At 53.5% G+C, this 17,317-nt stretch overlaps 1 protein-coding gene across 2 annotated transcripts in view; it reads left to right on the plus strand.

Moving 5' to 3' along the window:
* The first annotated feature begins 388 nt into the window (after nucleotides 1–388).
* The window catches only part of UNC5B (unc-5 netrin receptor B), an 85,152-nt gene continuing 68,223 nt past the window's right edge, over nucleotides 389–17,317 (plus strand). The window contains exon 1 of one of the 2 annotated variants that reach the window (XM_047760579.1): nucleotides 389–945. In XM_047760579.1, the coding sequence (XP_047616535.1) occupies nucleotides 867–945 (79 nt within the window). In that variant the 5' untranslated portion in view covers nucleotides 389–866. The remainder of the gene's footprint in view (nucleotides 946–17,317) is intronic. The other variant, XM_047760577.1, reaches the window with a different exon arrangement.

The following is a 17,317-nucleotide window of genomic DNA, read 5'->3' on the forward strand; positions in this document are numbered from 1 at the left end:
GTGTTTGAGATTTTTCTCATTTGAGGAGCTATTTTTGGGAAAGACCCCCACATGTAAGAAGCAGAGAACATAGTTCAGACCAGGGAGCCAAAAATGACAGAGTCCTGAGTTTAATCAGGGGAGAATGGTGACACAGCCAAGCCAAAAGAAAGTACCAAAATACATTTCCTTAGTTTCTGGAAACGCAAATTGGGCAGACTCCGCTTCCAGCTACGATCCGGCTACCGCGTTTTCCAGCACGCCGTGCCCAGCGTCTCGCGAGGTCCCCCCTGAGGGGTCCCTAGCTCCGCCGAGACCGCGCCCAGATGGCCGTCGGTTCCCCCCCTAGAAAGGCCCTCCGCCGGCTCCGCCCCTGCCCGCCCAGGCCACGCCCCGGCTGCGCGCGGTTGCCCTCCGCTCGGGGACTCACTAGGGCGAACGAGCGGCAGCGCTTGGCATTGTAGAAGGCAGCGGTGGCCGGCGAGGGCGCCGGAGCCGCGGGCAGTGGCAGGGCGCGGGGAGGCACGCACCAAGGCTTGGATTGCGCGGCGTCGGCCGCTGCGAGCGCACTCACATTTAGTCGCGCAACTTCGGTGACTGGACGCCGGAGCCCGGAGAGCGCTCGAGCCCAGGAGCCTGAGGAGCGCAGAGAGGGGCGCACCAAAGCCCGGCCGGAGAGGGGGCGCCGGGCACCCATCGCGCTTCGAGCGTCGGGCAGCCCTCTGCGAAGCGTGGCTGCCTCTGCCCCCACGGAGGGCACGGGCTGGCGCGGCCGGGCGCCGGGGAGGACGGCGAGGAGGAGGCGGCGGCGGCGGAGACGGCGGCGGCGAGACTGGGGCCAGGGAGAGAGCCCCGGGGGAGAGGCGCCTGAGCCGGGCCGCGGGAGCATGTGGACCCGGAGTGGAGCGCGAGGCGCGCTGTTGCTGGCGCTGCTGCTCTGCTGGGACCTGAGGCTGAGCCAAGCAGGTGAGGAACGAATGGGCCTGGGGGAGGGGGGGAGGACGAGGGGACCCTCACTCTGCTCCAGAGTTGTGATGGTCCATCGCTCCGTCTGTGCGCGCAGGGAACCCGGCAAGGGCGCTCAAGTTAGAAGGTTGATTTCTGCCCCACCAAAGTGGGCGATGGCGCAGCCATCTCGGGGCGGGGGGTGGGGTGGGGTGCGGGGGGAGGGCGAGCAGGCTCTCTTGCTCCTGCCTGGAAGGGATCTCCTCTTTTCCCTGGAGTGCTGTACAAGTCCGGGTCTGCGCCTCCCTAAGGACCGACCTCCAGGAGACCCCTGATTCCGCGCGCGCCTCTCGGCGGTGCGGAAAAAAACACAGTCGCTGCACCCGCCAGGTGCGCGCTCTCTTACCGTTCGCCACCAACTTCCTAGTAAAGATCCCGGCTTGTCCAGGCTCCTAGCGTTGACCCACCCGAATCTGCAGACGAGAGGGAGAGAGCGAGAAATCTGGGGAGCACGGGAAGCGTGGATCTGCTCCGCTAGCCAGATGTGGCTGGGGTGCATGCGGGGTTTTGGCTATCAAACGGGATAAGGCTGTCTTGTACGTACAGCTTTCCCCCAGATCTTGGGACCCGCAGGTCTGGAAGAATTCTTTTCTGGGTGTTGGTGTTGGGAGATGGGATGAGGGGAGGCGTATGTAGTGATTCTGCCGAGTTTCCTTTTAAATGAGTCACTGACATTCTCCCTATCCGGGAAGCCGACTAGGTGCTCTCGCCACCCTCCTGTTCTGGACCCAGCGAGATGCCTTAAGGGAGTTGGCGAGCTCCTAAAATAAAGTCCCTATTCTGCCTCTCCTGCCATAGATGTGTGTATGTCTCTGGTCTGTCGCTGACGGGTCTGCGTCTTCCTGGGTAGCGGGTGGACTCACGAGAGCCAACCAACCTCTTTCTGCCGCCGGAACCCGAGCAGGTGGGCTGGCCGCCGGATGCCGGGCTTCGAGGCGGGATGGGGGTGGGGCGCATCCTGCATCGAGTCCTCGGAGTTGAGGCTGAGAATGGGGCAGGAAAACTGGTGCAGAAAGTGGACGAGATGACGCAGCCCTCCCCGCTCCACCTTCAGCTGAGATGTTGACATCCGCCGTCCTCCTCCCCCTCACCTTCCCACGCCCCCCCCCCCCCCCCCGCAACGCGACAATTTATAGCCAGAGATTCCTCACTCTGGAACGAATGATTCCCACGGCCCCGGAGTGAGGGCTTGGTTTTAGCACAACCCCCACTTTTTTTTTTTTTTTTTTTGCCAGCCCTGTGTTGTAAAGTTACGACAGAATCATTTGATCCAAGTTAATTATGATTTGGGCAGACTCTGGTATTTAAAGCAGTGTTTTGAAGTTGGAAGGTAATGATGGGGGAGGGGGCAGGCTGCTGAATGACCAACTTTGTTTTAAAGAGTGCAGTTGGATGTGGGAGGTGCTGGGCAGGGGTGTTGGTTTCTGGTTTGGGAGTGTTTTGAGGGGAGGTGATTGAAGGGTTGGATGAAGTCTCTGTAACTGGCACTTTGGCAGGGTTGGGTTCTGGGAAGCTGTTTTTGGACCAACAGGGTAAGGGAATCAGGAGTCAATACTGAGATTACTGGGGTTGGGAGTAGGCAGGGGAAAGACAAGAAGGGTAAGCCTAGCGTTCTCCAGAGCTGCAGAGTAGGCTCGGCTGGGGAGGCTGGGGGTGGCCTGCTTTGCCTGCTTAACAAAGCATCCGGCCCCCACCTTCCCCAGAAGAAACCCCAGGCCCAGGGCTTTGATGGATTTGGGCATGATCAGTGCCCAGCCAGAAATGGCCTCTAATACCGGGCTTTGGTTTCTCACCAGGGAGCAGAACTGGCGTTGGAATTGCGCTCATTACTTAGCACAGCAGGGGTTGCCTGCCCACCAGCCTGAAGAGGGGCCAACTGGTGGGGTCAGCCTGCTGCCTTCCCTTTGCCCTTAGAAACCTGCCTTCAGGAGAGAAAACATGCCCCTTCCTCCTACACAGCCCCCGTACTCTAATGCCACAGCCACAGAGCAGCTTTCAGAATGTTGTTTAGGTCTTCCCCAGCAGCTCCCTCAGGAACTCCATTGCACAGATGGGGAAAACCAAGGCCAGAGTGTTGGCTTTCCACCAGTCTTGGCTTCACTTAACTGCAGGTTTCAGATTTGTATCCAAGGCGCCTGTCCAGTAACCGGGCTGACTCACTTTGGTCTCGTCCACCCCTCTGTTATGAGCCTCATAGCAAGCTAAGACAGAGAAGGCTGTCCCCTCAGAGGGAGGGGGGCTCTTTCTTGGTGGCGTCCAAGCTCTCCTCAAGGAGCAGGCATCTCTCTCCTTTCCCCCACTCCTGTCCCCAGTGAATATGTAAATGAGTTCCCTTCACAGCTCGGAGAACCTTTTTTTTTTTTTTTTTTAAGCCATAAAATGTGAGAGTGGAGAAATCAAAAACGGGAACCATAAAACCCCAGACTCTTAGAAGATATCAGCAAGTGACTGGCCAGGAAAGAGACTTCAAAAGCCCAGAGAGAGACTGGCCCTGGGAATCTCCTCCCACCCACCCCTCAGCCTTTCCTAGAGTTTTAATGAGTCCTTCCTTGGCCTCTGGCTGGGACAGTTGAGAAGGACCCAAGGTGTTATGATAACACTTTTTTTAAGGTGCAATTAAAACCAGAGTTTTCCGAGTGTCTCTGCTGTGTGTGTGTTTGTGTGTGTGTGTTCCTGTCCCTGTCTTCCCCTACTCTATAGCAAATGCCCACTTCATTTAAACAAATGGAAAATCAAGAGTGTCTTAATGGGTTTTCTCATTAAAGTGAAAGTACCACTGCAGGGGAGAAATTTCATATGTAATTTCTCTCCTCCCTCCTCTCCCCACCCCACAAACTGGGAATTCTGGAGGACAAAACAGTTCCCCACTCTTCCAAACCATTTATTTATTTAACTTTGGGATAGACCCTGACTTGCCAAGGACTACACTGGGACTCTGGGATAGAGATGAGATTTGAACTCAGGCCTCAACTAACCTCATTCTACTCATGGCTCTTTTGTTCCACCCAGGCTGCACACTTAGCCTCCTGGGCCTGGGATTGAGATTCTAAAATCAAGGCCCCAGCTGAGGCAGGCATTTAAGATGAGGTTGGCCTGATAGCTGAGTTAGACTGGGACTTGTAGCGAGAGGGGGGAAATGTGCTAGGAGCACGGACTGGGGAGAGGTGGGACAGGGCCGGGCCAAAGGTCAAGGTGAGATCCTGAGAGCAGGCAAATGCCCAAAGGTAGCTTCTCCCCTGGCCTTCCAACACTGATCCTCTCAGCTAAAGCCCCACCTGCCCTAGCCAGGCTCCCTTGGGCTGCAGGGCTACACCTTAGCATCTTAGAGTTCTATACCCATTTGTAGAGTTGGGGGTAGAATACGTTTTTATTCTATTAAATGAATTCTGTGAAGCTTTGGGGAGCTCATCTCCTGCACCCGCTTTGTCGTTGAGGTTTCTCCTGGACTGAGGTACTAGGGCCTGCTCCTGGCTGACAGTCCAAGCTGCCTCCGCCTACCACTTTCACCAGCTTTGTCTTCTAAGGAGGATCTGGGCTGCCTAGGACTGTGGGGATGAGGCTGGAGGGGAGGTGGACCTCTTAACACTCCAAGTCTTTAGAGAGCAAGGTTCGGGATTATGAATGGCCCGTTCTGGAACCTCCTCCTCCCGGGCCTGCTGGCTGAACGCACGGTCCCTTGAACCTTAGCGCTGGGGTCGGGGTACCCAGGAGGCACCTTGGAGCCCACAGAGGCCTAGAGGAAAGGGAGGAGAGGCGGGTCAGAGTTGGGATTGAGGGGTTGCCCCCGTGGGGTTGGAAGAGAAAAGCTGCTGCCTGGGCAGGATGGCCCCCAGCGGGAGAGGCCCCCAGCGGGCAGCTGAGGCCGGAGCTGGTACTTCTGGCCTCCTCCTCCTCCTCCCCAGTTTCCTAAACAGCTTCCACAAATGGAATCATTAAAGCTGTGAAGGCAAAATGAAACCAAACAAGTGCGTTCCGTGCTTTTCTGTTTCTTTCTTTTTTTTTTTTTTTAAAGGAAAATTTGAAATACCGTAATTAGGGTAATACGAGGGAGGGCAGTTTCAGGAGGATGGAATGCGTGCCCTCCACCCTCTGATTTGCTTCTGAAGTTGGGGCTGGGGTGCCACCTCCTGCCCCCTGAGGGCCTGTGCTCAGCCGCTTAGCGGGAGCCTCGAGACCTCGGGGAGTTTGTTCTCACCGGGAATTTTGGTGATCCAGGGCGTGAGTCCCTCCTCCTCTGGGCTTGGAGGAGATGCCTAGCCTCAGCTCCTTTCTGGGCATTGGGTGGGTGCTCTGGTTCGAACTCCAGCCACATTGCCCTATCTGCTGGGCCTCAGCAGGGCAGGTGAGCCCTGCCAAGTCCCAGCCACAGGTCCCCGGGGCACCCCTTTCTCTCTGGTCCTCGGCTTCAGAGAGGCTAATGGCAGCCAAAACATTTGCTGAAGTGCTGGCATAAATCAGCCACCTCCCTGATGGCAGCCCTCCCCCCTACCCCTTTTGTTTCATCTTCCTTCTCTCCCAAAGCCCTGGGTTGCTGGAAGCTCCTGAATCTACCCTTGCAGACAAAATGGCCTCATTAGCATCTCTGCTACTGGTGGGGCTGGTTTGGTGCGGGTACCTGAGGACTGCGTGCACCTTCGCACCCAGGCGCCTCAGCACTGGCAATGCCTGCTCCCCTTCCCTTCCTCTCCTGGGTCCCCTGGGCCCCCTTGCCAGCCCGCCCACCCTCTCACCTGCCAAGTTAAATCAGTTTGCAGGAGCCCGGAGCTCTCGTGCCACTGTTTAGGGGGTGAGCTCGCCCAGCCTCCCTCCCTCTCACCTCCCAGAACTGGCTGCTCCCAGCGCCTCACAACTTCCCTGCCACTGCACAGCCCTTTTCTCGAGGCAGGCAGGCTGTGGTTGTGAGAGCACGCGTGAAGGAGTGGGTGGGGTGGGGGTGAGACTGTACAGAGGAGCTGGGCGGAGGTGGGAGTGCTGCAGTGGGAGGCGAGGGTAGGTGTGGTGCTCGGCGTGTGCGGAGGTGATGTGTGTGGGAGGAATGGATGTGTGTGTTGCATTGTGCCTTTTCCCTATGGGGTGTGTGATGTGGCTGGCTGGGTGTGTGTCTGGTCTGGGCATATGGGGGTGTGCAGTGTGCACATGTGTGGCTGTGGCGTGTTTGTGTATAAATAGGTAAGCGTCGTGTGGGGACCATGAGTCACCACTAGGCATGGGGAGCTCATCCGTTGTATTCTGTTAGGGGATGCCTGTTTGAGAGGGGGACCCAGGCAAGCAAGATTTCATCCGTTTATTCTGTATGCAGGTTGGCAGAGAGGGTAGGCAACTGGCTCTAGGACACACAGCCCGATGCTGATGGGCAGGCCTGGCTGGGCCTGGGATCCTCAGTGGATGCCATTGAAGGAGGACATGCACACACAGACACACACATGAGCCCTGGACTCCATTGCTCCTCCTTCCCTTGGTCACAAGGGCTTTCCGAGTCCCCTAGCCATCCTTAACTCTAGGATAAGGTGTGTTCTTTGGGGAGCCGAGAGACCTACAGGAAAATCACAGTCCCACTCGTGCATGTATTTTATGGAATGTAAAACCCTCTTATATGTAAGACCTTACTCTGTCCTTGTAAGAACCCCAGTGGGGAGGTGAATGCCATTTAGGAAGGCCACCTGGGACCTGGGTCAGAGTCAGAGCAGCCCTGGTCCCAGCCCTCAAGGTGGCCACCGTCTGTGAAGGATGCTGAGGTCCACTGCAAAAAAATGGTAAGTGACATCCCAAGAGCCACTGTGGCAAATGAGGGCAGTGACACCACAGGTTACCTTTGAGCAATGCAGGGGTTAGGGATGCCAACTCCCTAGAAGTTGAAAATCTTCTGTCTGCTACCTCGGCCTCAAAAATAGAGCAGTTGGTAAATTTACCCAGGGGCAGGAAGTGGAAATGGTTTGATGGAATTGGGACTCAAACCCTAGTGCCTTTGATTCCACATATTGTGATCTCTAATCAAATATAAACTCATTCCCACACTTAATTAGTTTGAAAGATCTGTAAAATGAAAATACTGGTATTATATGTATTGAAACAAATCTGCTTATAAGTGGACCCACAGAGTTCTAGACTGGTTGCTCAAGGGTCACTCTTCTATTCAGGGAAGAGTAGGGAACTCTAAGCCTTGGGGTTTCCTGGAGGGGGTGATGTGAGCCAGACCTTGACTCTCCTTTTCAGGTCTTTCTAAGAGCATTCCCCAAGAGAAGACGAGTTGGGGCAGGGTCGCTGGGCCCGAGGCTTCTCCCACTCTCGGGAAGCTGGCCCTGCCAGCATCTGCAAGGACCGTCCTGCATGGGCACCACTCCTTGGTGAGCCAGCCTTCGGCCGCATTCCCGATGCTGGCCCTTTCAGGCTCAGCTGAAGCCCTGTGCCCCAGGGACCCACCCCTCTCAGCTACTTCTGAGGAGCTGGGACCTGGGCCTGGCACTTGAGAGGAACAGATTTCATATTCTTTGATTTGCTCTCTGAGGTTCTTGAAGATGGAGTGAGCACAGAAAGCACTCTCTAAGCAACAGAGGGGATTCTGTTGAGGATGGAGGCATGGGGGGTGTGTGTATGTCTTTGCCTTCTGCCATGCCCCCAGCAGAGAACACAGGGTGGGGAAGAAGGAAGGATGGAATTCTCCACTCAGCTACTCCCATGAGCCAGTGGGAGGAGGCAGGCCCACTTGTCATCACCGCCGCTAGGAGCCCCCCAGCCCCTCTACCCCCCCCCCACAGGGGCCCCTCCCCAGCTGCAGGTGCAGGGGGTACCTGGCTTGGCCAACTGGGATCCTGAGGAGGTTAGCATAGCCCCCCAGCATTGCCACTTATGAGCTCCATGGCCTTCGGCAGCTCACTGTGCTACACCTCGGTCTCCTCATCTATAAAATGGGCATGATAATAAGATTGTCCTCAGGGGGTTGTTTTGAAGATCACGTGACCAGATAGATGATAAAGCACTTAGCACAGTGCCTGGCACACAGCTCAGGGAGCACTCAGGCACAGCCTCCTCAGGAGAGAGCCCTGCAGTGCCAAGGATGTCATCCTCCAGGGGAATCGGGGAAGGAGGAAGCAGGGAGGCTCCGGGCCTGAGGCCCCAGCAGCTCCTGGCTTGGGAGTTAAGAGACCCTGGTTTTTGCGCTTTCTTTGCTGTGTGATCTTAGCCAAGTACCTTTCCCTCTCTGGGTCCCATGTGTAAATGTGGGATGGAGGAAAGGTGGAAGGATGATCCTTAAGGGCTCTGGGTTTTTTGTCTGGCTCCTCTGAAGAGGCTCCAGTGACCAGCAAGAGTCAGAGGTAACCACCGCCCAGAACCACTGTGTTTACAGAGGCCCCTTCAGAAAGTCAATATATTGACTAGAATGCCCTTGTGAGCATAGTTAGGCGGCTCTGGGTTGGTCTCTCTCTCTCTCTAGCTCTGAAGCTATAAATCACCCTCTGGGACCTTGGTCCCTTTTCCCTGTTCCATAAGCATCTCCTGCCTCACAGACTGAGAGGCCCAGGTGCTCAACAGGGCCTGGAAGGCAGAGAAGGACCCCATTGGCCAAGGCAGCCTGGGCGTGTGAGCCAAGAGGCACTTGCTCCCTCGACCCTGCCACCCTCACTAGGCTTACGGTGGTCTGGTGGAGGGTATGGTAGGACCACGCTGCCCAGACCTGACCATTCCATTCCCTGTTTCATTTCTCCAGGGTGGAGGGTGGTGAGCTTGGGCTGGGCCATGAGGGCTTCTGTCCCCACATTGGGTGTTGGGACACACCCAGCTCTCAGACTTGGTGCACATGGATGTTCATTCAGTCTGAGCAAGTACTGGGCTCTGCGGTCAGAGGTGGGCAAGGCACCAGCCTGAACTTGATTTGTGCCACCTCTTGAAGCATGAGCCATGCACCAGGCCTGTGATGCTGGGGCATAATGGGAGCGCATAATGGGCAACAGAGAGGAACCCTTTCGAGGATGAGCCAGGACGTCTTTGTATTGGGAGGGAATCTGAGGAGGTGCTTAGAGGGCCGGCGATGCTGTTGGACTACTTGGGTTCAAATCCTGCCTATGTCCACATCTGGCTGCGTGTCCCAGAGCAAGGTGCCTACCCTCTCTGAGCTTTAGTTTCTTCATTTGTGAAGGGGAAATGGTAATAGCACCAATCTCATCGGATCCTTGTGGGGATGCATGAGATGATGCCTCAAGTGCTCTGCACATTCTGAAGTGCTCAGTACCACTTGCCATCCTCCTCCTTGTCATTGTTATTGGTGCCAAGTTTGGGGTGGTACAACAAAAAATCCTTCAGCCATTGAGAGAAGGCTCCTGGGGGCCTGGGTGGTTGGTCAGGGAAGGCTTCCTGGAGGAGGGAAAGTTGGTGCTTGACTAGCCTTTGAAGGATGAGCACGGTTTGGGTGAACAGAAAGGACGTTCCTGGTAGGGGGTGTGTATGTGAAGGTGGGAGAGGTGGGAGTATCTGACCCAGCTGCCCAGGAACGGATTCAGAATTCAGCCATCTGATCATCTGGTACAAGTAGACTTCTGGAGCCAGGGGTCCCTTCTTTGTGCAAAGCGCCAAGTCTTTGGAATTGAAAGGATTTGACTCTTACTGAGTGCCTGAGCCAGGTGGCTCAACCTCTCTCTCTCTACCTTGCATCTCCATCTGTGGTGTGGGGGCGACCCCACTGCCTTCACCGGATGCTGATGTGATGGGCGATAGACATGTGCTCCTGGCACAGAGTAGGTTCCCTGGATTCCTACTGGCCTCCCTCCTGCCTGCCTTTCCGCCGCCTGCAGCCTGGCTGACCTCTGGCTGGGGCTGGGTCCTGCTTCTATCCCTGTACCTCTGGGAGTAGGAAGACAGGGGGTCAGAGAGCTCCTGGTGGACCAGACAGCCAAGGAGAGGGGCATAAAGAAGGCGGCTGCCTTTTCTGGCCTCTGATGCCCACCTGAGCCTGGCGGATACCAGGAGGTCCGGGAGGAACATCTTCTGCTGAGATTGCCCAGGAGCCTGCAACCCCCAGAGGCCCTGAGCAGCGTCTGGAGGCATTACTAGCATGAGGAGACAGAGCCAAAGGCAGGCAGCTCTGTAATGCGATCAGAGGCGCCCGCCTGCTCAGCCTGGGGCTTGGGCACCCATGCAGGATGCAGAGCTTACAAGAAGTTGAGACGGAAATTCCAGGAATATTGTTCCTGGCCCCCTCCCCCATCCCACCTTTGGTCCCTCCATGATGCAGCAAGACAGAGCGCGACTGATACAGAGTGAGCAGTGACCTGGGGTGGCCTGGAGCATGTCTTATGGAGCAGCTTCTATAAGACCCTTCTCTTCTCTTTCCTTCTCACCCTTCTCTTTCCTTCTCACCCAAGCCAGGGCCCTGAGCAGGGTCAGCAGGTGGAGACAGGATGGGATTGAAACAACTAGAAGACCAGAGAGCGTGACACTCAGTGACTAGGGAGACTGGGTTGGATGGTCCGATTTTGCTCACTCCTGTGTCCCTGGTGACCAGCTGTACCTGGCACACAGAGGGTGCTTGATAAACACCTATAGAATGGATGAATGAGGAATTCACCGTCAGGCCTTCCTCACCCAAGAGGTTGGCTGTGGCTCACTGCCTGCCATGCTTTGCACTTATGGCCATAGATGCCTAACCAAAGAGTTAGAAGATTCTCATTGCTTAGCTTACAGCTGCCACCCCTCCCCTGCTTTGCCTCCCTCTCACCTTCATTCTCTCTGCTTTCTGTCCTTGATCTCTTGCTGTGCACTGGGTGCCATGGAAGGCACAGCCAAGTCTTCAGTGGTCAGAGACCCTGGGTAGCAAGGAATCCAGTGGAGCCACGAAGAATGAATCAAGGACTGCAGTCAAGTGCCCTCTGCCCTTTTGGGCAGAGAAGGCAGACTGGCAGACAGTTGCTGGGCTGGTCTTTGTACTTAATTTGCATGGTGGCCTTTTCAAAGCATAGCTGGTCCAAGCCCATTAAAGATGTTTGCTTCCTACCTGAGTCCCGAGTCCATTGATCCTTCCCCTCCACCTCGCCTTCTCGTGGCTCAAGAGAATGTCCACTGCAGGGACCCCGACCCTGAGGCCTGGGAGCAGGTCTGAGCTGAGAAGGTATGTCTGAAGGCTCACAGGCAGGGTCTGATCAAATGCCTCAGCCCTCCAGAGCAGTTGCCACCAGTGTCCTGGCAAGAGCTGGGTTTAAGGCAGGGGAGTAGTTTTGGCTGCAGAGTCTGGCTAAGCCAGGCTCTCCCTGGCACTTGTGTCCGCTGTTAACATTCAGGGAGCATCCTTGGGAGATTAAACACCCCCAGGCCCTTAGCCGAGGCAGCAGTAGTCCTGGCCGCACTGCCAACCCCCCACCTGGGCCCTCGCTGGCCCTTGCCAGGAGCCCCTAACACAGGCTGGTCTGGAACTCCTGCCTGGCAGCCCGAGACAGCCAGGGTTGATGGGCACAGCAGCCCCTGCTGCCAGTCTGATCTGGCTCCACATTTTCCTGCTAGTGCATCCCACTCTGTGCAGGCACCCCCCCCCCCCACACACACACACAACCCACAAGACAACAGCAGAAAGAGCCCTGAGCTGAGGATCAAGAACCCTGGATTCTAATCCTAGCCATGCAGCTCATCTGCTGTGTGGTATTGAGCTAGTCCCTTCCCCTCTCTGGGCTCTAGTGTTCTCATCTGTCCATTGGATCTGCCCTAGAATCAGGAAACCGGGTTCAAGTCCTGGCTCTGTCACTAACTATAAACCCTTAGCTTGTTTCACCTCGTCAGAAAATGGAGGCCCTGTTTAGTTGCGAGGGAGAAGGAACGAGACGGGACATGGTCGGTAAAGGTCAGCTCTCTTTTCTTTCTACCTTTGAGGAAATCAATCTGCAAATCTCTGGTTGCATCCCTTCTTTGTTTCCAATAATCCACTCTTGACCTGGGGAGTATTAGACATAGATTCAGGATGCCCATGGGGTGACTTGTTGACCTGCCTGGGGGTTCCATCAAGAGGAAACGCCTGCATTGTCAAACACATTTGGAAAGAGCACTGGACTAGGAGTCTAGAAGCTTCTGTGCTAAGGCCAATTCTGCCTTTGTGTAATGAGCAACTCACTCTTCTTCTCTGAGCCTCAGTTTACCCATCAGCAAAAGGAAGAAGAGAAGCTGAAAGCTAGGTTGGGCCCAGGGAGGAGACGCCTGGATCAATGCTTTGGAAACTTTTCCAGACCCCAGGGGCCTCTGATCTGAGGAGGAAGGAGGCCGGCACCAGAGGGCCTATTCCCCCAGAGGCTGTGCAGGGCGTCCTGAGAGCTGCTGGCTGTGGGGTGGGGAGGGGAGGGCCCGCATTTCCGTTTCCCTGGCTGGACCTCTCACTGGCAGGTGGGCCCTGGCTTGTCCCCATCGCCTGGCCAGCCATGGCTGAGCTAGATGACAAGAGTTTGGGTCGCTTCCCATCCCCCTCGGCTCCACACCCCAGAGCAGAGGAGGCCCGGGGTGCCACGTCAGGGAAGGTTAGCGTCCGTGCTGGGTTGGAAGTGTCCGAGCCAGCACACCATCTGCCGTGCCCACCAGAAGTTACATAATCCCTCGGCTGGCTGCCCGTTCTTAGAAAACGGGGCCGGCAGGACCAGCTGGGAGTGGAGCTTTGGGTTTTCTTGCCTGCGCTTTGTTCCCTCCAAGCCCATCATCTCCCTGGACCCGTCTTGGTTCTCTGAGTTGTGCCTGCACTGTCCGTAGCCTAAGCCACAGATGCAGGGATTAAGCAGGGCTGAGATTACAAGGAGATGCTGCAGGCCTCCAGGACTGCTTGCTGCCTGGCCTTGGGGCATCCCGTAGGCTGCTGGCTGACAGCACACTTGGTCGGCAGCCCTCACCAGCCCTTCCCATCCTTCCTCTGCTGAGCTCGGTGGCATGGGCTGAGGAGGGCAGCTCAGGGTTCTGGAAAGTCGGGACAGACTCTCCACCCCTTCGAATACCTTATCCAATAATAAACATTTTTAGTATACCTGAATAACAGCTAAAGAATGCTGCCTATGTATTACTAAGGCCTTTGGAATCACTGAGACCCAAGATCCAGTCCTGTCTCTTCTGTTTGCTGGCTTATGATATTGGCCAGCCTGCTTCACCATTGTTAGTCTCAGTTTCCTCATCTGTGAAATGGGAATGATAAAGCCTGCTTCCTGTAGGTATCTTGAGGATTTAATCAGACCTTAATGCATGTGGAGGACAGAGAAAGTGTTCAGTCAAGGGTAGCTGTCATCATTGGTACCCAATTCCATCCCCCCCCTTTTTTGAAGAAAATAATATGTAGTATCTAAATTGTATTTATTCTAGAAGAGCAAGGTTGGTTCACAATTAATCCATTAATATTACTGACCTATGCCAAATTAATGTCATATACCATATCACTGTATCTAAGGAAACAAAACCATACAATTATATCTATAAATGCTGAAAAAGTTTCGGACAAAATTCAATACATATTCATGGTATAAACATTTAAGAAAATGGGAATTAAGAAATACTTTTTAGTATGATAATATGCATGTGTGTGTACACACACACACACACACACACACACACACACACCCTGGTCCTAAAACTAGTATCTTATTTAACAAGGAAACGCTAAAGGCATTTCCATTAAAGTCGGTAATAAAGCACAGACACCCACCATCTCTCCTACCATCCAACACTGTGCCGGAAGCATTAGCCACTGTAATTAAATAAGAGAGCTCAATTAGAGGCACAGGAATGGGTAAAGAAGAAGTAAAACTATCCCAGATATTAAAACATACTATAACACTTCTATAATTAAGATAATGTGGAGCTGGTGCCTGAATTGGCTGATAGACCTGTTGATGATAAGACAAAGCCCAGAATTAGCCCCAAATGCATGTGGAACTGCAGTATATGCAAGGGTGCTCTCCCAAATCACTGAGATAAAAACAGCCTTTCTAATAAACGGTGCCGGGACATCTGAGTAGCTATTTGGAAAATGATAGACTTTGATTCATATTTCACACCAAACAGAAAAATAAACTGTAAATGGATTAGGGACCTAAATGTAAACAGTGATGCCACGCAAGTAGAACTAGATGGAAACTTGGGTGACTTTCTCTTTAATGTTGGGGTAGGGAGAGGCTTTCTAACTATGATTCAAAATTGTGAGACAATAAAATTAAGAGCAGATCCTTTTAATTACATAAAAACTTTACAGGAGTTCCCGGTGTGGCTCAGTGGGTTAAGAACCCACCATAGTATCCGTGAGGATCCCTGGCCTCACTCAGTGGTTTAAGGATCCATCATTGCTGCAGGCTGCTTCAGAGGTCACAGATGCAGTTCAGATCTGGCATTGCTGTGGCTGTGGTGTAGGCCGGCAGCGGAAGCTCTGATTCACCCCCTAACCTGGGAGCTTTCATAGGCCACAGGTGTGGCCTGAAAAAGAAAAAAAAATTTACATTCAAGCACCCTAAAGAAAGTCAAAAAGACAAAATATTTGACAAACTAGTAGAAAATGTTCATAACGTATGCCACAGACACAAGACTAATATCCCTAATACATAAAGTCCTATAAAATAGTGAAGGACAAAGGGCCAAAAAAACCTGATTAAAAAGTGGGAAAAAGATATTAGCAGCCAATTCACAAAATAAGCTATAACAGTGACCCTCGAACACATGCAACAAATGTTAAAACTCACTCATAATTAGAAAGATGCAAATTAAAACAACTCTGAGATACCATTTCTCCCAAGACTGGAAAAAAATTAAAAATTGTGACCACACATTCCATTGGGGAGGCTATGGGGAACAGGCCCTTTCAGACACTGCTAATAGAAATGCAAATTGGCACAATCCTTTGGAGAGATAATATGACTCTACTGAACAAAACTGCATATACACTTTCTTTTTGGCCCAACAATCCTACTTCTAGAAATCTACCTTTAAGATATACTTTTAGGCTTTCCCGTTATGGCTCAGCAGTTAATGAACCTGACTAGCATTCATGAGGACTTGGGTTCGATCCCTGGCCTTGCTCACTGGGTTAAGGATCCTGCTTTGCCGTGAGCTGTGGTGTAGGTCACAGGTGTGGCTGGGATCCCGCATCGCTATGGCTCTGGCATAGGCTGGTGGCTACAGCTCTGATTGGACGCCTAGCCTGGGAACCTCAATGTGCTGCAGATGGACAAAAGACAAAAAGACCTGAAAAGACCAAAAAAAAGAGATATACTTTTACCCATACAAAAATGCTCTGCAGGTGGTGGTGATTCATTGCAGCATTATTTGTAATTGCAAAATATTAGCAACAACCTGAATGCGCCAGTAGAATTGCAGAATAAATTATGATGCAGCCACACACTGGAGTACCATGCAGCTCTAAAAAGGATGCTAGGACTCTTCAAGAACTGATACAGCGAGGTTCCCCGGACATACTAACAAGTAGAAGCAGCAAAGCACAAAGTAGTACTATAGGATGCTACCTTTCATGGAAGAAAGAAATGGGTTTGAGACCAGGCCGGACTCAGACTTCTCCCTCTCTCTTCACGGCCTCTTGAATAACTTCTGCTTCCTAATCAGATGCCCTGTCCCACTCTGCTTATAGCTCCAATATCAGTGAGCCCTGTATGGGGGGACAGATTCCCTGTTCTGCCCCAAGGAAGATGGAGGGGAGAGGGGCAGGACCCACAAGTGCCATCCCTGCCCTGGCTTGAAGTGTGGCTCCTGCAGCCTCCTGGGCCTCGCTTTCCTCTTCAGTCAGATGGGGGACTATGAATCCCACACCAGTGGCCACACGGACAGGAGGTGGGACCAATGTCATAATTAGTCCATGTGCGCAAAGGGCTTTGCATGCTGTGGAATGTTATTTATTTTTGGCTTACAGGCGCTGCACATTGCTCCTTAGGGCTCAGCTAGGTCTTGGATCCTCCTCGGTCTTGGATCCTCCTTTTCCAGTTCTTTGCGATACACACACATGTGCACACACATGGAAACACACACACACACACACACACTGTTCTCTACAGAGCTATGGAAGGTGCTGAGGGGGTTGCTTCATTTGCTGTCTTCTTGACCTGCGAGGGCCCCATCCACATGCACTCCACCTACATGCCAGGCGTGTTACAGGCTCTCTGAGCCCCTGGCCTCCCTTCCTCTCTGGGCCTGTTCTCGTGCCCATTCTGGCCAATTTGTGTGTTGTATGTGTGTATTTTAAGGTTTTTGAAGTATAGTTGATTTACAAGGTCGTGATCATTTCTGCTGTACAACAAAGTGATTCAGTCGTACATACACACGTATCCATTCTCTTGCAGATTTGTTTCCCATATAGATTATCACAGAATATTGGGTAGAGTTCTGTGCTGTACAGCGGGTCACTGTGGGCCACTGCATTGGCCAGTTTTTTTTTTTTTTTGTCTTTTTAGGGCTGCACCCACGGCATATGGAGGTTCCCAGACTAGGGGTCCAATCGGCGCTGTAGCCACCGGCCTACACCACAGCCACAGCAACGCCAGATCCGAGCCTCGTCTGCAACCTACACCACAGCTCACAGCAACGCTGGATCCCTAACCCACTGAGCGAGGCCAGGGATCGAACCCTCAACCTCATGGTTCCTAGTCGGATTCATTAACCACTGAGCCATCATGGGAACTCCATGCACTGGCCAGTTTTGAACACATTATCTCATTTAGTCTTTGTCGTGACTCTGGGAGGAAGATTCTAGCCAAGGAGCAAAGTGGGGCTCTGGGAAGTGAAGTGACCCCCTCTAACTTCCCGGAGTCTAATTTAGGTATAACCCTGGCCTCTGGACTCCAGATTCATTGCTCCTTCTGGGAGCTCGCTTTACATCCACTCCCCGGGGCTGGGACCAGGTTTATCCCCTGTGTACTTCCCTGATGGCCCAGTAAGCGCTGGCTGCTTGGTGATGATGCGTGGAATGATTGCATGGTGAGTGAACTGCTTTGTAAAATGCAGGATCCCCCACCGATGTGATTCTGGCCGCAATAAAGAGCCGTTGATTGTCTGCCAGAACTGGGCTTTTCCCACAGGCCCGTCACGGCCAGCGTCATCAGCCAGCTCTTCCCTGGCCTGTGCCAGTTTAAGGATTGGTCCGAGAGGGTGTGTGTTCTGGGGTGTGTGTTCCCACAGGCGCATGGGGAGGGACATTAGTAGCTGCAGGGGGTTGTCTGCCCCCCTCAGGCCCCCGCAGGTCCAGTGGTCTGGAGGGAAGGGGCTGGGCCAGACCTCAGTCTCCAAAGAGCGGGAGGGGCCTTGGGCAGGTGGTGGAGGGCATAATTGCTGGAAGATCATGCTCCAGGCCCTGAGAACTCTTCTTGCCCGTCAATAAGTCATTTATTACACC

This window comes from Phacochoerus africanus, chromosome 15 (assembly GCF_016906955.1).
Source record: "Phacochoerus africanus isolate WHEZ1 chromosome 15, ROS_Pafr_v1, whole genome shotgun sequence".
Taxonomy (NCBI): domain Eukaryota; kingdom Metazoa; phylum Chordata; class Mammalia; order Artiodactyla; family Suidae; genus Phacochoerus; species Phacochoerus africanus.